Consider the following 22398-nt stretch of genomic DNA (forward strand, 5'->3'; position numbering starts at 1 on the left):
CAGCTTTCTACTGAACCACTTAGGATAATTATGTCCCGGATCAATGACAATCTCCATCAGCGTACATTTGGTTTAGTTTTTTTTCTTCTTCTTTACTTTACGCTACAATCTGGAGACACAGTCACTGCACTCAAGTTGTCTGTATTCAACTTGTTGTGAGGCTGCTAGCAGCAGTCGACTGACCCTCTGTCGAATTAGGTCCGTCACTGTAAAGAGGGCGAATATTGACACAGTCGCTTATTTTAAGTTAAATATTTTTATGTCATTTTGTAGAAATCAGTTTTTCACTTTTTGTTAAAAAAAAGAAAGGCACATTTTATTGGTCATGTAAAAGTATGAATATTTTTTTATACACACTGTACAGACATTTATTTATTTGTAAGAAGAAAAAAAATAGAAAAACATTTTGTAAAACGTCTTACCTATGCTCTGCATTGTGTGTCTCAGCCACATTAAATCCTAATAAAATAAATTGAACTTTGCGGTTGTCGACACAATGTTTAAAAGGGCTTTGAATGCTTCTATAAAGCGGTAACCTTTGGCAAGAAAAACGTGCAGAAAACAAAGCTGAGACTTTGTTTTTTTAAAAATAAAAATCTATATTTGCAAATTTATACAAACACGCAACACAAGCTGCTGGTTTGCGAATAAATCTGGCAAAACGTCAAGAGCAGAAAAAAAAAAAACACAGAGACAATCAAATCTGCTGCTGTCCAAACGTGAAAATGTTTCTTTGGCACGAAGAGACTCGGATACATTCATCGTTAAAAACAAAAGAGATGTCAGAGGTTTACCTTAAACAAGACGATAAGAGACACTAACAGAGAAACATTGGTGTCAGGACCTCAGGCAGGAATAACAAGATACATCCAAAACAGAAAGCAAGAACAATTGAATATATTTCTTCTACAACTGTTTTTTTATTCCTTTCATCATCTGCATTAATCCTAAAAATAAAAAAAAGTAAAAAAACAACAAAAACATAACATTTCTTGGTTTAAATGGCCACAGATTGTGGACATGCAGGAGCTCACACACGTAAACACCCGCGGAGCTGCAGAGTCAGTCCATGCAAAATAAAATGTGATCTAATTATTTATTTTGACCCAAAATATACTCCTAAATTAACAATAAGGTAAGGTTGCATATTTGTAGGGCTGCAAACTAGAATTTGAAGCTAAAAATGCCTCTTCAGGAGTTTTGAACATATTTACTGAAAAAGTGTTTTTCTTTTCATCTTAAAGGCAAAATGCATATTCTGTTTTACAGTTCATTACTGCTCTAAGCATGTTGTTCTTTCAACAAATCTGTATACTCCCTTTACCGACTAATCGATTGCTAAATTAGATGATTATTCCAATAATCGATTAATCCACTTGTTTCAGCCCTACATATACATATACACATTCTCGTTTTCTTTTCAGATGCACAGAAAGTCTAAGTGAACGTTTGCATTAGTTTCGGAAAAGTTGATGTACAAAAATAAAATAACTGGACCACACTTAAAGCAAGACATTTGTATCGACTGCAATAAATAAACCAGAAGGTGTTAGCGGACTCTTCAAGAGTTAACTCGACATCTAATCTCTCAGGAGAAAGATCCATTAGTGGAGCGAGAAATCTATAAGAAAACTGTTTTTTTCCTGGTGAACTAAGCCTCCATTAGCTCTGCCTCTCAGTCTCTTTTTGATCATGTTCCCTCCATACTTTCCTCTGTACTCTGCATCACAGCTTTTTTTCAGTCTCCCTTGTATCCGTGTGTCGGAGCTCTACTTCTCCCTTTCCTTCTTCTTCTTCACAGCTCGTCCCGTGCGCTCACGTTCTCCAGCTCGGACTGCAGCACGTCCGAGTTCTGCGCCTTGAAGCTCAGCTCGCCCTGCTCCTGCGTCTTCCTCGACTTGGCCCGGTCCCAGTCCGTCTTGACGGTCTCGTTGTCCCACACCACGGACGTCTCCGTGTCGCTGACGTAGCCCGCCTCCCCCGTGTAGTGGGTCGGGTACACCAGCAGCGGCTCGGCGGAAAACGCCCGCAGGTCCCGCCGCTCGAAGGGTTCCATGTACTCCGAACTGGCGGGGCAGAAAACGGGGGTCGTATAAAAGAAGAGCGCCACCCGGAGGACGGCAAAGAGAAGACGGGTTGGACTCACATGGGGTGCTTGTCGAACATGACTGGGAGGAATTCGTCGACGGGGAGCATCTTGCTCAGGGGCTCGGCCATGAGGAGCTTCTGGGCTCCCTGCAGAGACAACATGTAGCCGAGCGTCCAGTAGGAGTAGTCGGCCTCCACCAGGTTGTGGACGTTTGGGACGGACTTCTCCGGGTGGTCCACCTGCATCCGCTTCCGTCCGATGTATCTGAGCAACCATTGGTCAGATTACCAATTAAAACTGAAAAAAAGTTTTTTTGTTTTTTTGTTTCATCTTGTGAAACAATAGTTCATGCAAAACTTTTAGATTTAGAAATAACCAAGTATTTTCACCACATAACCAGTATTTTAATAGCATAAAATACACATTTACCAACTTACAGAAACAAACCTAATTTTTTCCCACTATAAATTTTTTTATGAAAAAAAAAACATTTTTGCCAACTTTGCATTAAAGTGTCATTATTTACCAAATAATGACGCTAATTTAGAGATTTAAGAATCCATCCATCCATTTTCTAACACCCTTCTCCCCTAGTGGGGTCGGGAGGTGCTGGTGCCGATCTCCAGCTAACGTTCGAGAGGCGGGGTCACCCTGGACAGGACGCCAGTCTGTCACAGGGCAACACAGAGACAGGACACACAACCACACACACACACTCACACCTAGGAAGAATTTAGAGAGACCAATTAACCTGACAGTCATGTTTTTGGACTGTGGGAGGAAGCCGGAGAACCCGGAGAGAACCCGCCATGCACAGAACATGCAAACTCCATGCAGAAAGACCCCGGGCCGGGAATCGAACCCAGGACCTTCTTGCTGCAAGGCAACAGTGATACCAACGTAAAAGTGTCATTATTTACCGAATGACACTTCATGACAACAGTCATAAACATTCATAAAGACTCCGTCATGTTCATAAGAGATGTTATGTCATGTCACCTCTTCAAATAAAGTGTTACCGAAGGTTTTTTCCCGGTTAGCATAAAGAGCAGATGTTACGGCTCTTATGGAAACATTATGATTCAACGTAGAGCTATGGGGATTTTATTAACCTCTTTTATGATCCTGCTCAGAGGACATACATTTTAAACTTAAAATATGCTTCAGATAAATGTATAAAAGGAATGGTGCTATTGTAAAACTTTTTTTTTTCCTAACCTGATTCCCCCCCAACTGAATTAACATTCATTTTAATAGTTTTTAGTTATTTTTTAAATCTTTTTACTCATCTTTTCCATGGCCACCACAGTCTTATGCGTATGTTTTAAAATATCACATCCATATCATTACAGTCTAATAAAGAATGATGGTTGTTAAAATATCAGATTAAACATTGTGAACATACATTATCTAAACTCCATCAACATGGAGAAGCAGCATTCGGTTTTCAATATGGAAGAAACTTCCAAAAAACTGCAAAACCGCAGAAAAACTGAGTTCCTGTAAATGAAGGCTAAAACCCCCAGCTGCTTTCAGCAGGCCTTGATTAATTAGAACTAGGACAGTAATCCATATGTTTGAGGTACATTTGCTTTACGGTCTTGATGATGGCATTTGGCAAACAGTAATGTTTATTGCTCGTTCCATAATTTGCCACTGCATCACATTTCCCTGTGTAAAGTGTAAAGCACTTTGAACTGCCTTTCTGCTAAAATGTGATAATCAAATAAACTCGGCAACTTAATTTTTTCCTGAGATGATGCTCAGCGTCTGTGCTCACTAGTAAAACGCTAAAACAGAACATTTCCGAACCATCCGAATGTGTGGTGGCCGGCAGTAGAGACATCATGGATGACAGGAGGGATTATTTTGGAGTAATCTGAGTTATTTCTATTTACTCACATAAGATCCCAGTCCAGTTTGTGCGTGGTCACTTCCTGCAGCAGTGCCTGGAGCCGGCGTTTGAAGAACACCTCAAAGCGGAGGTCGTCCTCCAGCACCAGGGTCGTCTGGAGGCCGCGCGCCACGATCTGAACGGGTTCACAGGGAAATAAAGGTTTCTCACAGCAGCCGAGGCACCGGGAGGCGTCTTTCCGAACCATAAACCGATGCGCTCAGCCGCAGTAACAAGCTCAATGTCTACTTAGTAGGGCATTTAATGAAGCAAATAACATTTTACAATGCCTCTTTTTCATTTTCTAGCTGTGAAAGACAAAAGAAAACAACAAAAGTGATTCAAACTTGGCTCCTGTTGTATTTTGTTCAATTAAACCGACTGTAACTTAAAAGTTTTTTTCCCTCCTAGCGGAAATTTTCTTTTAAAAGTATTTAGATTTGTGAAACCGCTGCTTTAAAAAGGTGCGTCTCAACAAACATCACTACAGCATTTATAGATGCATTATGTACACAGTGGTGTATTTCATGGTTTTAGTTTTGTAAAATTTGAAAAGCAATTTATTTCAGAAAAAAAACAACAAAAAAACTGTTTTAATGCAGTTTTAGGACTTACAAAAATGACCCGACAGCTGCGGGACTCTGCAGAGAGCATAAGCTACAAAATGTCACTGCTGACTGTGTTGTATGCCAGCAAACTTATGGAAAGGTAAGTGGAAGAAAAAAATGTGGGGGAAAAACTGATCTATTGTGTTTCATCAAGTCTAAAACCAGACACGGTCGTCTACCAGGAGCACTTCAGAGAATTTGATGCTTTATGCTAGCTTTATGGAGATGCCGTTTTCATTTTCCCAGAAGGACTTGGTGCCGTCTGGTCTAATGACCATGCAGACCATGATCTGCCTGGTTGGGCAGGAAACTCACCTGCCAAGTGAAAAATGGGGGGAAAAAAATAAAATAAAAAATAAAAAAAACAGATCCGAATATGGAAACGAGCTGAAGGTGGCTAATAAAGCTACCTCAACATGGTGGCACATACAGTCAGTATGTTTCTGTCACTACTACTCAATCATAAAAAAAGGTAATAAAGTAATATTCTTATGCCTGATCCAAAGTCTTTCTCAATCGTAAACAAGTGCATAAGAATACTATCCTGAACTGATAATTTGTCTGAGAAAATCGAGTTTCCAAACAACGAACCAATCTACTGTTTAAACACAAACTGTTATCAGCCTTGTGCAGGTGGAGCCAAATGCCTGTGGTGCGTTCAAGTGTCTCACCTCCTTCCAGATGTTGTAATGAGAGAGGAAACAACCCAGCTCGCCCTTGGTGAGGGGCCGACCGTGATAAGGGTCTTTGTATCCCGGGAGCATTTTAATCCCCATGGAATCTATGTCAGACGTATTCAGAGCTCTGGCAGAAAGAGATGGGATTAAATATAAACAGATGAGAGATTAAATCTATAAATTACATGAATGGAAAAATAATAATAATTGACTCGCACAGTCCAAACTTTATAAAATATGCTACACTGGAGGTTTTTTTTCTTCTTTATATGATCTTAACGCAACTTTTGTTTATTCCCAAAACTGCGTTGCATTTGTCAGGTTTTTGTATTTTAGGGCGTCCCGATGGCTGGACGGTTTCCAGGACGACTGATGAGGTCCCACAGAGGTTAAGCTTGGACTCCGAGGACTCGCTTGGCGGACAGCTGACCCTCATTCTAGCGATGTTGGACCCAATCAACTGAGTGTAAGCTAGATCATAAAGTTCACCCCACATGCTTATGGAGCAGGAAAAAGAGCGGAGCATTAACCGGCCGCTCATCTGGAAGAGCATAAAGCTGAACTAATTACACCGTGCGACCTTTAGAGTTCAATCAATATGCTGTCTATAGCAAAGCTTATGTTCACTTTTCTACAGACTAAAGTAGCTCTAAGGTGTTGGTACCTGGAGATGTCTGCCGTTTTTTTTGCCATTACTGTGATTATTAGGGGGTATTTTAGTTTCAAAATAAAGGTTTTCATACCACCTTCTGTTTATTAAGTAAAAATCTCCCAATACTCGTAACTCAAGCTTTCCTAAAACTCCTTTAGGTGTGTTTAAAAGAACAAAAATCCAAACATTCTCTATGAATGTATGGAAGATATTTGTACAGCATGGAGAATCACCGAGATCAGTTTTCTGGCTGATCTCCGATGTCTAAAAGGCCTGACTTTTCGATTCCGAGTTTTAGCCGATGCAATCCTTTTTAGTCTGAAAAGCCGCAAAATAGTCGGGTGGTTATTAACTGCAAACATGCAGGTGAGACCTGGTGGGCGGGTCTGTCGATCAAGTATCAAGTAGCCGATCGCTGATCTCTTAAACAAAAATTAGGGCTGATTTATCAGTGCACCATAGTATGGAGGATTTAGAAGTAGACAAAGAAAAAAGGAAGAAAGAACACAAGAAAAAGGAAGGATAAGGAATGAAGGATAGAAAAAAACTTTGAAAAATTTGTACACCGTTGGAAAGAAGGAAGGAGGGGACAAAAAATGAAAAACAAAAGAAAGTAAGGACAGAGGTTACAGGACCAATGTCTACCTTCTCAGCCACCACCAACCTTAGAAAGAAAGGAAGGAAGGAACCACAAGTAACAGGATGGAAATGAGAGAAAGGAAGGAAGTAAAAAATGAAACAGTAACGAAAGAACAACATTTAGCTGAAAGGGGATTATTACAGTTGCAGTGGAAATGCAAATATCTTCCATGTTCTTGTTTGATTTCTTTGAATTTTTCACAATGTCACACAGGGAAGCAATGTGTTGAGGGGTTGCCTCAATTTACCTGAACCTATCAGAAGCTCTCAAAGCCATGACATCATCCCATAGGCTTTTCCAAACTGCTTAAAGTCTCAGTGATCTTCATGTATGTAAAGTTATGTAAAACAAATCTTTAATCTTTATGAAGCCTTTAGCAGACAGAAATAATAGTAATCCTAACTGTTGTAAAACACGAATAGTTCAGTCTGATGAAACACCAGACACAGCCAAAAAAAAAGAAATAGAAATATTTGAATATTAGGTTTCGGCTGTATTTACACAGATGAAACATGTAAACCCACCTCCAGCAGAATAAACAGCGAGAACAGCAGTAAGCGCATGCAAAGAGCTACTTTTCACCTGATTGTTTATGTCAGTTTTGGTGCTCTGCAGGAGGCGAGCGCACACGTTCCAGAGGTGCTAAAAAAGAACAGACAACAAGAAGGAGGAGAGGAAGACGACGAGGAAACATACTTGCCATCCACAGCAGCAACGACCTTACAGCTGATCTCCTGCTCGTACAAAGTTCTCAGCATTCGCTCGCGGCGGTCGGCTCGACGAACCAGATTTATCATGAAGACCTGCGTGCAAACGAATGCAGACGCTCACGCACGCACGCTCGGCTAATGTGTATTCCTGACCGTAGGAGGTGGCGTGTGAGTATACCTCATCAAAGCCCATCTTGTTTGGATGCTTGGGAGGAAGAGACAGGAAGCTGGAGGGCTCCAATGGAGGATTATTCACTGTTGAAGAAAAGAAGAAGAAAAAAAGAAGAGAAGTTTACAAAAACACAAAATGAAGAGCGTGAAATCATAAGTTATACAAGTAAAAATAGGAAAAACAGTAAAATTAGAGCTGTAACTTTGTCAGTACAGAGAATTCAGTTGCACTCACCTAGTGAAATATTGATAATGGCATAATAACGCAAGTTTAACTAATCAATAGAAAATATTTTTTAGGCTTTACAGCAATCAAAACATTCCTGAAGTTGCTGATCAGCTTTTTGCCTCTTTCCTTTGGTATTGTGAGGAGTGACTTTAATCACTCCACACAAGGTGATTAAAGTCAGGACTCGGCCTGAGCTGCTCCAAAATGTCAATATTATTTGGTTTTCCAAACCAGCAAAACAAGTCACAAAAATTAAAAGATGACCTAAATCCTCCAGTGATGTAAACAATTATTTGCGTATATGTTCTGTATGTAAACTTCTCACCAGAACCTTAAACCCTCATATTTTCTATGGTAGTAAAGTTTTGCAAATAGCGCAGTGATAAATATCAGACTGAATATAGTACAGGTCATAGTATTTTTAAAAATTACTAATAAATAGGGCTGCGCAATGAATAAAGCTCGGTTTTCGCAGTCATACTGCCCACACGATCAATACTGCAAAAACTGCTTGAACTGCCATAAATATTAGACAATTAAATAAGCACCACACAGTCAAGTGCTTAACATGTGCAATTTATATTTGGGGAAGCTTTCTGTGCTTTAGCAAGGCGTTAAGGTAAAGTCATAAAGAAAATACAACTAAGCCGTTTCTTTGAGAAAACAGCAGATGTAGCCAGAAGCAGCATGTCGAGATGGACACAATAAATCTTTTTTTTTTAACTCACTATCTGCGATTTGCAACGAACCCAAAGTGACGTTCACAAACATCATCACGATTTACTAATATTGTGCAGCCCTGCTAATGATCCTGATCTCTATTATGAGAACTTTTATTTAAAGAATCCTCACCTCAAACATTCCTCTTTCGTTGTGAACTCTGATCATTTTTAGCTAGAAACAGCCGACTGAAAGTGAAGCACTTTGTTGAGTGGCCCAGGAGCCTTATGATTTATATTTGAATAAATCATAAGGGTGTACAGTAGACTGGAGCGGTAGAGGTTCAACTCCACCTGAATGTTCATGGTTCTGTAATCTGGCTTTGAACCGATTTCTCGATGTGAAAGCCTTCAGGTTACTCATTAGCTCCTCTCAGTCGGTTTGCATGTCAACACTGAAGACAGCAGGGGCTATAAATGAATAACCTAAGAGCTTTGAAATAAACCCTCTACATATGTGCTGTGTGCTTTGTGCCAGTTTTATGTGAATGCATGTTCCTGATGCCTGAAAAATGGCATAAAACACAAAAACATGCACAAATTACTAACGTTTTTTTTTTTTTTTGTACTGCAACCATTACAAAATCTCCCCTTCAGTTCAACCTTATAAGTGGAGACACATTGTTGATGTTACCATTATAAAATAGCTTACAATTAAGTATTGGCAAAGATCAATGTAATTTTCACAGCGTTGTTGTTAGCGGCTGCTGAAAGTAACTAAAAAAGTTACTTTTAATGTGACTTAGTTACTTTCCAAATCAAGTAGTCAGTAATCTAACTGAGTTACTTTTTCAAGGAGTAATCAGTAATCCGATTAAAGTTACTTTTTCAAAGTAACTATGCCATCACTGATTACTAATTACTAAAAATTCAGAGAAACTCCAGTCAACTTAAAACAAAAATACTTCAGTTGCATTTAATTAAAATAGTTTGGGTCCCACCAGTTATTTTGATACAAAAAAAATCTTAGTGAAACTCTTTTTCTGACTGAATAAAATTAGATGTTGAGTTTCTATGTTTCTCTACTACTGCAATCCAAAAATACATTTATTTCAAGTTCTTTTATACATCTTTCCCTGTGGTGCTAATCAGTGTCAGACAGTCAACATTTACAAAAAAACAATTAAACAAACAAACAAAAAAAGGCCCAGTTTCACTGAGCTCTTTAACTCACCCATGATCTCAAGGTGAGTGTGCAAAAAGCTTTCCATTTCATCCTGCATGGTAGCGTGGGAACGCATGGGCACCGGGAAATACCCGTAAGTGTCTCTGTTGCACACGTACATCTGCACGTCTGAGGAGGGGAGGGAACGGAAAGAAGACAAACGATGCGACATGTGCAGGCGCATTAAAAACGGGACGAGGCAATCTCAGCTACATTTTTCCTCCCCACCTGCCATGCGAGCAGAGTAAGCAAAGATAATGACGTCGTCCAGCGCCCAGCTGTACTCGGGGTGTGGCGGGTAGAAAGCCAGCTGACTGGAGGCTTCTTTCCTCAGATCCACCAGGTAGGTGGAGTGGACCATCGGCACAGCGAAACAGCCCCGGCGCTCCCGGCGGCGAATGGGCATGTAGGCCGGGGTGCGCTTGTAATAACCCTGAAAAACAACATGGTTTTGATTTAATGAGAGGAATTTGCTGACAACTGAAAAAGCACAAAAGGGAAGTGGGCATGACCTTGAAGTTATGGGTAACTAGGGAGAGGATGCAAAAAAATGGAATTAAAAATTAAAAATAAAGCCTGCAGCTTCAGCTGGGTAGGTTGTATGTAAATGTAAAGTAGGGAAAATAAGTATTTGATTTAAGTTTTCCAACTTGCACATAACAGAGAGATCTGTCACTTTCATTATAGGTACATCTCAACTATAGGAGACAATATCTGGAAATCACATTGTATGATTTTTAATTTAATTAGTATTTTTATTGAATTAAATAAGCATTTAATACAACATGAAAAAAAATCCATTCAATTAAGAAATTCTTAATTTATCCCAAAGGAAAATTAAATGTTATTGGGATTCATACAGCATCTTCAAAGAGTTGCTGGACAGAGATGCTGTGGCCAGGAGGGATCTCCAGTAGCAGTCAGTCTTGCAACGAATCTGAAAAAGCCTCTGACCGAAGACTGTTGCTGTGAGACTGACTCGTGCTAAATAGCCGGGCAGCAGAGATGATATTCCACAGCAACTTGTCCAGAATGACAGTTGTTGGCAAGCACTGCTAATCCACCTCATTTGCTTTTGCCGTTCCTCTTTAATGCCGTCTGATTGCATGGTTAGAAAGTCAGGCAGATGTTAGAGTCTGGAATATGATCCTTGCTCTTTAAGATTGACGGAGGAGAGGCTTGAATGTCCTCTTTCCCCACTCTTTGGTCTGGCTCTGGATCCATGAAGCTTCCTTTTCAGCCTCCTTGTTGCCATGGTTACGCACAGCAACTGTCCAAAAGTCAAAAAAGTGAGAGTAGAAATCCTTGCAGCTGCACAGTTATCCGAAAACAGAGGGAACAATTGTCAAAAAAGAAAAAGCAATGCATCAACCGAAAAAATTTATTCAGATTAAAAAGACTTTATTAATTCTAAAAGGAAATTAAATGTTTAAATTATATAAACGTCTAATGTAACATACCTACTCCAATTCTAGACTTTAATATTTACAATAGAACAAAATATTCTGACACAGAAATCTTGACCAGGTTTCCATGGCAGCAGCGATTTTAGACCTTTTCCTCCACGCAGCTCTTCATTTTGCAACATTGATTTTCAGCTCCATCCATACATTTTCTACACGGTTCGGGTCTAGGGGCCGGCTAGGCCTCTCCAGAACCTCGAGATGCTTCTTCGGGTTACCGTAGAAGCATCTACGGCTTCGGGTTACCGTCATGCTGAACGACCGAGCCACGACCCATCTTCGATACCTTTACTGAGGGACGGAGGCTGTCGCCCAGACTCTCACATTTAATGGCCCCACAACCAAGCTTCACGCATGGGATGCTGTTCCTGGGACTGTGCTCATCCTTCTTCTTCCTCCTCCAAAAACATAGAATGGAGTTTATGTCAAAATGCTCTAATTTGGTCTCATCTGACCTCGTGACCTTCTCCCACGCCTCCAATGGATCATCCAGATGGTCACTGGCAAATTTCAGATGGACCTGGCTGGACACGTGCACCCTGAAGGATTTTAATCCATGACAGCACAGTGTGTTACTATGGAAACCTTTGAGACTGTGGACCCAGTCCTCCACGGTCATTGACCAGGTCCTCCCATGAAGTTCTGAGCTGATCCTCTACACTTTACATGATCATTAATGCTCCACAAGGCCTGATCTTGCCTGGAACACCAGTCTGAGGGAGTCTGACCTTCATAAAACGGTTTCCTCCATTTGCACCAGCAGTTGTTGCCTTCTCACCAAACTGATTAACTGTTGTCCTGTAGCCCATCCTAATGTTATCCCTGGTGTCCTTAGACAGCGCTTCGGTCTTGTCCATGTTGGACGTTGGAGTCCAATTGATTTAGTGTGTGGACAGATGTGTTTAATACAGGCACCAAATGGAGAACAGGAGGGATTTACTGCAGGTTGGTAGGTGATCAAATACTTATTTCATGCAATAAAATGCAGATTAACTATTTTAAAAAATAGGGCTGCACCGATTGCGGTTTTCTTGCCGATCACTGATCTTTTAAAAAGCTTAACCTGCCGACTCCGATGTTGGACGATACCAATTTTTTTGTCTGAAATGTTGCGCAATATGGCAAGAAAGTTGTGCAGTTGGCAACAGTGGGGTGACTATTGTAAATTGTAAACGTGCAGACATAACTTGGTGGGCCGGTCTGTCAGTCAAACCTTTCTCACCGGAGAGCAAAAGAGGACAGTGGTTGATTCTTAGACCTTTGCCAAGCTAGATAAGATCGGTGGATAAGATCGGCTTCATGCGTAAAAATAGGCCAATCACTGATCTCCCAAAATTAAGGAAATCGGCACCGATAAATCGGTGCACTCCTAAAAAAATGTATCTGATTTTCTGATTTTTTTTTTTTAGATTCTGTCTCTCACAGTTGAGGTGAACGTATGATGAAGATTACAGATTATAAGAGAAAAGCTTGAAAAATCTGCAATGTCTCCAATACTTATTTTCCCAACTATGTAAAATAAAATAAAAAAACTTACACCTTAGGTAAAATGAGTTTGAGAAATCTAAATTATGCAAAAGTGTTTGCATATTCAAGAAAACACATGTCACAGAGCTTTCTCTTAATTTAACTTAATTTAATGAGCAGAACCAGCTGGAGTTTTTATTAAAGCTAGCGTGGACAAACCCTGAAGATACTCCCTAATGGAACATAATGAGGATGTGGGCTATCTGCACACCCAACGAATAATTTTCTAATATCCTTAAGCTTCTTTAGAGCTGAACGGAGCAAAAATTTCAGTACACCTGAGAAATAAATCAACTATCTTAATTCCAAATTAATTTAGCATGATGTGGAACCAATCCTTAAAGAAACAGTGATTAATTTTCAGTTTTTTCTACCTCTTCTACAAAAAAATTATTTTCCTTATGAATGCATGTAAAACAATCCTCACAAAAATCCTCAACAATGTTTTTTTTCTTTTGTTAGCAAAATAATGAGGACTTTATTTCTCTTTCATATGACATGCACTATGGTGTTTCCCATTATTCACTAATGCCTCAAAATAAAAGCCATACTTGATAAAAAAAATCCTCATAAATAAGTTTCTGTCTGAAGAACCATTTAATTACTTTAACACTCTAGTATGGGATGACCAAGGTCAGAAAACAAACATACACTTTTAGTCAGTGAGATATAAAAACATAATTTTCTAATTTATTTAAGGATTTATTTAACCCAGTTCCAGTCCTTTAGAGCTACTATCTATGGCGGCATCAAAACCACACAGTCAGAGTTCCCCATTGCTGAGTGTCCCGTGTCATTTCCTTTTCAGACAGAGGCGTCAAATACGGCTATAACGTGACATCAAATTTCTATTAGCTTATTTTTCAATTTTCACAACAGCTGCAGGTATTTGTGTTTTCAAATTGCATTACGTGTCTGGAGAATACATAACCGTATACCCCCGTTTAAGAGTTAGACTAAAGTCTCCTGTTCAATACATCATAAACACCAACATGTCCACCATAAGCATATCTAAATTTCTTACCAGAATCATATACACTGCCTGGCCAAAAAAAAAGTCGTCACCTGGATTTAACTAAGCAAATAGGGACAAGCCTCCTATTGGATAAGTACTGCATAGGCGATTGTCTTTCAGCTGGCAACAAGTTATTTAACCCCAGCTGATGCAATGAGTAACTCCTCATTTCTTAAACAACCATGGCAAAAGACACATCCTGTGGTCGTGGAAAAGACGTTAGTCTGTTTAAGAAGGGTCAAATCATTGGCATGCATCAACCAGAGAAAACATCTAAGGAGATTGCAGAAACTACTAGAATTGGGTTAAGAACTGTCCAACGCATCATTAAATACTGGAAGGATGGTGGGGAACCATCGTCTTCCAGGAAGAAATGTGGTCAGAAAAAAATCCTGAATGATCGTGATCGGCGATTACTTAAACGTTTGGTCAAATCAAATCGAAGAAAAACAGCAGAACTCAGGAGTATGTTTAATTGTGAACGCAAAAGCATTTCCACACGCACAATGCGAAGGGAACTCAAGGGGTTGGGATTGAACAGCTGTGTAGCCGTAAGAAAACCTCTAATCAGTAAGGCTAACCAGAAAAAAAGGCTTCAGTTTGCTAGGGAGCATAAAGATTGGACTCTGGAGGAATGGAAGAGGGTCATGTGGTCTGATGAGTCCAGATTTACCCTGTTCCAGAGTGATGGGCGCATCAGGGTAAGAAGAGAGGCAGGTGAAGTGATGCACCCATCATGCCTAGTGCCTACTGTACAAGCCTGTGGGGGCAGTGCTATGATCTGGGGTTGCTGCAGTTGGTCAGGTCTAGGTTCAGCAACATTGTGTGCCCAAAGAATGAGGTCAGCTGACTACCTGAATATACTGAATGACCAGGTTATTCCATCAATGGATTTTGTCTTCCCAAATGGAACAGGCATATTCTAAGATGACAATGCCAGGATTCATCGGGTTCACATTGTGAAAGAGTGGTTCAGGGAGCATGAGACATCTTTTTCACACATGGATTGGCCACCACAAAGTCCAGACCTTAACCCCATTGAGAATCTTTGGGATGTGCTGGAGAAGGCTTTGCGCAGTGGTCAGACTCTCCCATCATCAATACAAGATCTTGGTGAAAGATTAATGCAACACTGGATGGAAATAAATCTTGTGACACTGCAGAAGCTTATTGAAACAATGCCACAGCGAATGCGGGCTGTAATCAAAGCTAAAGGCGGTCCAACAAAATATTAGAGAGTGTGACCATTTTTTGGTGGCGACTTTTTTTTTGGCCAGGCAGTGTATATTCAAACATATTCCCACTTTAAAATGGATTTAAAAGGATTTAGATTTATAATTAAAATCACTTTTTTTTTTTTTATTGGAATTTTCTAAAGATGATTCTGGAAACAATCTGGACAAACAAGCAGCTAAGTTTGACTCAGCAGTTTGACCCAGGAACAATGCTCCCCAAAAACCACAAATTGGAACATGTGCGATGGGTTTGGTCTCCATCTCATTTGCTGCTCTGTTCTCTTTCTCCTCCTCTAAAGGTTTTCAGGCACATAAAAAAGAAACATAAATCTGATCTGCCATCTGGGGAGTCTTTGAGGCTCTCGGATGCATAATCTTTACAGTCTGTTGGCTCTCTGTGTGCAGTGGTTCAAGAACGACGTGATTGGTCAGAGTGTCACATTGCAGAGAAAAATATCTCAGTGTAACATTTGAGCAGCAGCTGAACAGGAGGGCAAAAACAACTCTAAGAATACTTATTCTTCAACTTCTATTACATAAATAAAAATCCTTACACCAAGGAATCTTCTATATGCAATGAATATTTACTGAAACAGATGCGCGGGATCTCGAGCGGACTAAAAATAAATCTCCGATTACCTGTGAAGTCATCCCGCACCAGAAGTTGGAATAAGCGGCTCTGGACTCCAGCATGGGGGCGACGATGGTTTTGTTTTCCCTCATCAGCTTCCACAACACATCTCTGTCAGTGAGCAGGTTGTCACAGTCGGCCATCTACAGAGCGAAGAGAGCGGCTAAATATTTACATACAATTACTCATCAACGTGTGCGCGCCTGCAGAGAAAGCATCCCCCCACCCATTCTCCTCTCCCCGGCCGCCGGCGGATGACTCATCAGCGACGAGGTTTGATCAGAGAGAGGGAAGCGAGCACACAGGCGCTGCGTGGATCTTCTCGTTGTAATGGGTTAAAACGGGTGTTGTTGTAAGGATATGTTGTTAGTTTATGTTTTGCCATATTTTCCCTTAGTCTGTCAGAGCGCATTAACAGTCAGCAACTGTGGGGCAGCTGGTAGCCAAACAGCTGTTCAGGGCATTTTAGCCTCTTTTTTTTTTAAAGAGGGAAGCACAAACATTTGCTCTATTTCATCAACCACTATGCTTGTGTTCTGAATAAGATTGGTTTGATAAGGAATACAAAAGACATTTAACTTCAAAAGAAAACCTCTACAACAATAAATGAATGAATGCTGAAAATGTTTGAAGCACTTGGGCTTTAAAAGTACTTTCATACAGGACTTAGTGGCTGAGTTCACAAGTATTGCACTACAAGTGGTACCTACTTAATCTGTGATACTAATGTCTAATAACTTGTCCACGAAACACAGAAAAAATCCAAACTCTCCCTTTAAATCAATACAGGTTTTCCAAAGTAATGCAGATTACTTTGATAGTTAGCAGAAGTTTAAGTGCCATGACTTGGCGCCAACATACCAGGAGATAGTCGGCCCAGATCTCGCGGGCGGTGTCCAGCGCTGCCTGCCGAAGTTTCATCACGTGTTCATATCGGAGATTGTTCCAGTGTTTTGGCCCCACTTCGTCCTCAAAGGCACTGGGACATAAAAAGATGGGCCCATTTAAAGAAGAAAAAAAATCATTTAAAAAAAAAACCAAAAAAAACACTCGATGTACGTTACATTACCTGTTTTCGTCATCAGGTCGCCACTCCACATAATGGTAGTAATTCTGCACCACGATGAGCCAGTCTCTTAGGATCGCTGTGGTGTTGTCTATGTTGTGATCTGTCGCCACCCTGTGGAGCACAACAAGAGGAACTAGAACATTTCTGAAGAAATTTCAACGGGGCCCGCCAACGTGTGGCAGCGTTTGGTTGGAACCCAGCGTTCTGATGCTAAACATTAGCATTAAGGCTAAGCATAGCTAAAGTAATATTAATAGCATGTGGAGCATGTTGACTAGCATGGACTTACTCCATTCAGTATGTTAAAACTAGTGTATATGCTAAAATTAGCCAAAATGCTAATATTAGCCTAAATGCTGTCAGTAGCATGTGGGGCATCACTAGCATGTTGTATTATATTGACTTCCTCAATTCAATGTGCTAAACATGGCTAATAAATTTATAGCTAAGAAGCTTATTTTAGGGAAAAGGCTAATGCTAATGCACTAGTGGGGAACAGTGCACTGCTAATGTTTGTGCTAATGTTAATACACAAACTTTGTTTCGGGCGTTTACAGTGCATGAAGTTAAAAGTTTTGGAATTTTTTTGTTTTTAAGAACTTAAAAGGGAGAAAAATAAAATTTGAAAAAAATCATTGGGAGAAAAAAAATTAAGACATAGTTAACAGCTTCAGGTGTAATCAATATATTAAAAAAGTAACAATAAACTAAATTCCACTGCTATCAAAATGAGGCCAAATAACATAAAACACTGGATTATTGTAATTTGGGAGATATAGTAGTTATGACCACCGGTGGGGAATCTGGAAAATATGAAATCCGGCGTAACGGCAGCCAGTCGCTAACATCAGGTTTACCGGATTCCAACCATGAACAGCTGGTGAGTCACGATGAAAATTGTTCACATTTTCCCATTCCTCTAAATCACATTAAGTCTGCTTTAAAACAGGCACGAACACATTAAACACACACCATAAGTGACGCGATCTCTGCAGAGTAGTGAATTTTCACAGTTTTCATTCGCCCTTTGCATCTTCTGAGAGTGAAACAAAAGCAGCTATGTAAACACAGATGCTGCTCAGTTCCTCCTTCGCCTTCTTAATGCCAGTTTTGGAAAAAAAAAATTATCCAGCCACCGATCTTTATAAAAACACTTTTACACACAAACATGCAGTGATTGTGGGGAACGAATATTGATACTCCAAGTCTCTCCTTGTGCTTAAATCTTAAACTGAAGCCATATTACGCCAAACTAACATATGAAGCCGTTGTTTTGTAACCAGATATTTCTGGGCAACTTATTGTGCTTTCCCACGAATGAAAGCAGCTGTTTTAGGAAAAATGTGTATAAATTATGACATGAACTGCATGTGTGCATTTTTAAAAAACTGTATTTCAGGCAAAATACAATAAATCTGCAAAAACTAGGAGTGGGCAATAAGGACTTAGAAATTGAATGTGATATTTCAAAAGCATTCGCAGTTGAAACAGGCTTCTTTACATAAGTGTGATTAAAACTGCACATATTAACTGCATTTCATCAAATTTTCAAATATAGTGATATTTATTGATCCTCTCATGGAGCCAACCGTGGAGAAAATAGTAAAAGTAACATTTCTGATAATATTGTCAGGGGGTTTATTTAACGTTAATTTATAGAGAAAACGATAAATCAAATTTCTTATAGGAAATTTTTCACGATAAACGATACAATAAATGCCCTCCACAAGCAAGAATTATTTCACAAATTAATTACTTCATTTTAACCTGCTGAAATGAATTTAGAACTAATTGTTAAGCGGGAAATAAACACTAGTTTATAAAAACTATGATGTCTATAATAACCAATATGTTTAATTACTTTACCATAGGTTTCTGTTTTCAAATAAGATAACTAGGCATCCCGTTGTAGGTTTGGGATCTTATTCCTTATTACTTTCTCGTTATAAAAAAGCCTGTTTTGACTAGTTTTGTATCTAGAAGTTAAATGCAGCTCCTTCTTTTTAAAGTGTCAACTGTATCTCTAACACGGTTTGACAAAATATTTTTTAGCAGCTTCTCTTTGTGACTTCAAAGAAAAGGTGAAGGAAACTGTGAAGGAGTTTCCGCATCTTGAAACTCCTTAGAAATGCTTTCAATCGGCACGAAAGCTACCAATTTACTTCAGTTTCTTCAAAATGCAAACAAAATGTTTTAATAATTACCCAGGAGAGCCGAGGTAGTTACATTCGGTCAAAGTCTTGTTTATTAGAGCGTAGCCACCCTTAAAAAAAGGGGGGAAAAAATTTGGACCGTGAGGCTGAAAAAGTGAGGCATTCGTCTACCGTCTGTGTTATGATAACAAATCCCAATGTGTGTCGGAGGGACGGGCAGCGAGAGCCGGCGAGTGAAAGAATGTGTAAAAATGACAGAAATGGATTTCCTCCCGAGCCTGTCACGTAGCGAGTGACAGTCGGCGTGCTGCCGCTGTTCGTTTCCCATGTGTCTGTGGCACGTTAACACGGCGGTGTCATCTCCACGCCTACGTGCGACCGACTCCGCAATCCGTCTTCTTCGCTGCATCCGTCTAGCTCTCGGCGTGCCGGCAGGAGCGTCTGACTGCTGAGAGGTTTTCAATGTCCAGAGGCAGTGATTTGAAAACAAACACACACACACACACACACACACAAAAAAAAAAAAACACAAAGTGTTTTTTGAAGAGTAAATATTTGGGATTGGAGAACTATGCCTAACGGATATGAGAGCTGAAAGAGAGAGAAAGTGAGAGGATGGAAACTGATTTATGAATTGGCATCAGTCGTTGTGCGCGTCACAGCAAAAGCCCTCTGGGAGTTTGCATGCTGGTTGGACTCTACTGCCAAGCGTTCCTTCTCAACTTGTCACACTGATGTCTGCAGGTAGTTTTCTTTCTTTTTTTTTTCTTCCTCCATCAAAAGGAAATAAAAAAAGTTTCTTGCAAAAGTATTCACACACTTTAAACCGGTGTTTCCCAACCCTGGTCCTGAAGGCCCACTGCCCTCCATGTTTTAGGTATTTCCTTGCTTCAGTCCAGCTGATTTCAATTGATGACTGATTATCAGGCGTTTGTTGAACTGCAATCAGTTGAATCAGGCACATTAAAGCAGGGAAACCTCTAAAACATGTAGGACGGTGAGCCTTGAGGACCAGGGTTGGGAAACACAAAACATCCGCATGCTTCATGAGGAGTTTGTGATCACAAAGTGGAATACATGCTACGAAAGGTAAGACCATCGCTAATTTTTTTAAAGAACTTAAGATATTTGAAGGTCAATTTCTTAGATACATAAAATCAAGACTTTTTATGGATGCGGACGCCCTTTTTAGGGTCGTTGTTGTTTAGTCTGGTTTAATTTCCGTCTCGTCTGACTGGGGTGCCTTCTTCCTCACATGTAACTTTACAGAACAGCTATGCTTATATTTTGAGAATACAATTTAACACTAATGTCACTTCTTGAGGAAATTGAATTCTCCAGATTTTATTCAGGGGCATCCGAGTAAAGGAGGCTAAATACAAATGTCTGTCACACTTTTTAGATTTTTTTTTGTGTTAGAAAAAAAATGAAAGCACATATTTTTGTGCATTCTGCTTCTCTGCTGCAGGAGCAAAACAAAATGTCTGTGTATTTCATGTAGTAAACCACATAAAACGGTCGACGACCCGATAGGCATAAACTGTGAAAGAAGAGCTCAACGTAAACATTGTCGTTTGTTACAAAAAGACTTGCAGATAACTGAAAAACAACACATTTACATCAGCATTTGTGTAATTTAAACTTTTTTTTTTAAAAAATCCTTAGAAGTAAAATTCAAAGTCAGAACACAACTTCCTCTCAGAGCTTTTTTTTTTTTTTGCGCCCATGAATTCCTTGTTAATTCCGCTGGGCCATGAAATAGAAACAGATTCAACCTGTCAGGTATGAATGCTAATGAAAAGATTAAAACATTACACAGCCCTTTTTTTTTTTAAAATGGAAGATGAATAAATAAATAAAAAAAGAAAGCAGAAAAAGGGAAGTGAGAGGGCTGACTCAAATCTGTGCAGGATGACAGAATACCCCGGAGCGAAGCTTTTCCTTCCTGCAAATACTTGTTGGGCAAGTTTCATGGTCATTTAGGCTGGAAGAGTTTGAAACCCAGCTGCTTATTTCTATAAGTTCTGATTCTAGTTCAGACAAGAGGACGGGTGTGTGGAGGGGGGAAGGAGGGGATGTGGGGATGAGGAGAGAAGGGGAAAAAACGAAGGGGGGATGATCTGTGACTGAGTGGAACTTTTCACGGACACGTCTCTGCAGGCGCAGGCCGCCTCATGTGTCCCGTTCTCCGCGCAAACTGGTCCACGCCCAGCGGAGAGGAAAAACTTCACTGAACGTATCAAATATAATCATTCATTACATGATTAGTGCAGATAAAGTGCGCGTCCTTTCTCCACAAGTAACCGACTGTCTTAACATTAAAGTTGTCCGCGTTCATTGATAGCGTCTCTTAACTACTCCCCGTTACATAAATTAAACTAAAACATACATTAACGTTTAGTTGCGTCAGTGAAACTCACCAGAGCGCTAGGCGGTCCTTCGGGTAGTTCAGCCGCTCGACGGCTCCGAGGAACAGCGGCAGAGAGTGGGCCGAGTTGCGGCAGACCAGCGCGATGACGACCCTGGGAGCCAGGAGCGGCGACTCGGGGCTCCAGCGCTCCTCCGGGAAATAAGACCAGCCCGAGCCCGGCAACAGAACGAACAGCAGGGCAAGCAGCAGTGAGGTGACCCGGAGCATGGCAGGGAGGGCAGAGAGAGGAAAAAAAGACGGAGCTGACGCGGCAGAAAGTGGCAGCCAGAGAGGGGGAGACAGGGGATGCAGAAGCAGAGGAAGCTGTTGTCTATGCCGACATGGCGGAGGGTCTGGATTTAAAGGGGAAGGACAGGGCCGCGTCAAGGAGACTCAGTCACTTTAATGCTATATAATCCACCGTGTGCATAGTGAAAAACACTAATGATAATAACAACAGCATTCAAATTCAGAAACTCTTACGACGGAATCCCCCCCTACTTAAATAAATAAATAAAATAATAATTTATTATTTCCATCTCGAGCGCTTTATTTCTTCTTTCCCTTTAAGAACAAACCCAACAGCAAAACTCAGGAAGCAGACGGATCTGAAAACCAGAATGTTCTGTTCTGGGGAACGCTTTAAGAACCTTTTGGGGGGAACGTTCTTTTTTTTTTTCTCCCTTTTACCTAAAGGTTTAACCTTTGGAGAAATAAAAATGTTGCGAATGCCATTTCAAGCTTTAATAAGTTGCAAAAGGTTTGTTTTTAGTGGAGGGAAAAAGAGAGGCATCCCTCAAAAGATGATAAAACAACATACTTAAAGAGAAAGTAATACTTTTTTGTCTTTATTTACATTTCATTTTTAAAAAGGGTAATTTTACTCCTCCCAATAATCTATTGAAAAATCTTAATTTGGATTACAGCAATAAAAAGTCTTATTTAAAAACAACATTATTTTTGACATGAGTGTTTTGCAGAGACCATGATGCTTGCAGCTGTGATTTGCATTGTGTTATATTTTTACTGCTTCCTGTTCTGCAGTACCTCCATGGCTCTGACCCACTCCGCTCCACGAAGCAGCACATGTTCCCCTGAGTCGTCCGGCGTGTCCTCCCTGTCAGACGGCGTGCTCGGGCAGAGCGTTGCAGAGTCTGACGAGGAGCCTTCACACATGGAGCTTGGTGTGTGTGTTGGCACACTGTGGGGCAGCTCTTCATGGTACACCAGTTCAGAAATAAGATCAGAGCTGGAGCCGCTCCCCCCCTGCACACCTGCACTACCTTGTCTCTGACTCTGCACAGCGCTGCTGTGAGCTGTGCAGAGTCAGAAGAAAAACAC

The 22398-nt window shown here is 40.4% G+C and overlaps 1 protein-coding gene across 1 annotated transcript; it reads right to left on the reverse strand.

Moving 5' to 3' along the window:
* Positions 1–328: 328 nt before the first annotated feature.
* LOC116719729 (procollagen galactosyltransferase 1) lies at positions 329–21285 on the reverse strand. The gene is made up of 12 exons (XM_032562373.1): positions 21068–21285; positions 16495–16605; positions 16287–16404; positions 15434–15568; positions 9783–9987; positions 9564–9683; positions 7449–7525; positions 7257–7363; positions 5263–5395; positions 3992–4119; positions 2147–2353; positions 329–2066 (listed from the first exon to the last, which is right to left on the reverse strand). The coding sequence occupies exons 1-12, from the start codon at positions 21283–21285 to the stop codon at positions 1796–1798; spliced, it is 1830 nt and encodes a 609-aa protein (XP_032418264.1). The 3' UTR covers positions 329–1795.
* Positions 21286–22398: the final 1113 nt, after the last annotated feature.

This window comes from Xiphophorus hellerii, chromosome 5 (assembly GCF_003331165.1).
Source record: "Xiphophorus hellerii strain 12219 chromosome 5, Xiphophorus_hellerii-4.1, whole genome shotgun sequence".
In the NCBI taxonomy this organism is placed as follows: Eukaryota; Metazoa; Chordata; class Actinopteri; order Cyprinodontiformes; family Poeciliidae; genus Xiphophorus; species Xiphophorus hellerii.

What these genes read in the sequence shown, in the direction of transcription:
- LOC116719729 (XM_032562373.1), bottom strand. Translation starts at nt 21,285, where the DNA reads ATGCTCCGGGTCACCTCACTGCTGCTTGCCCTGCTGTTCGTTCTGTTG. An exon ending in GGTGCGGGATGACTTCACAG is followed by an intron (nt 9,988 to 15,433) that starts GTAATCGGAGAT and finishes GTTGTTTTTCAG; the next exon opens with GGTTATTACAAGCGCACCCC. An exon ending in ATGTTCGACAAGCACCCCAT is followed by an intron (nt 2,067 to 2,146) that starts GTGAGTCCAACC and finishes CTGCCCCGCCAG; the next exon opens with TTCGGAGTACATGGAACCCT.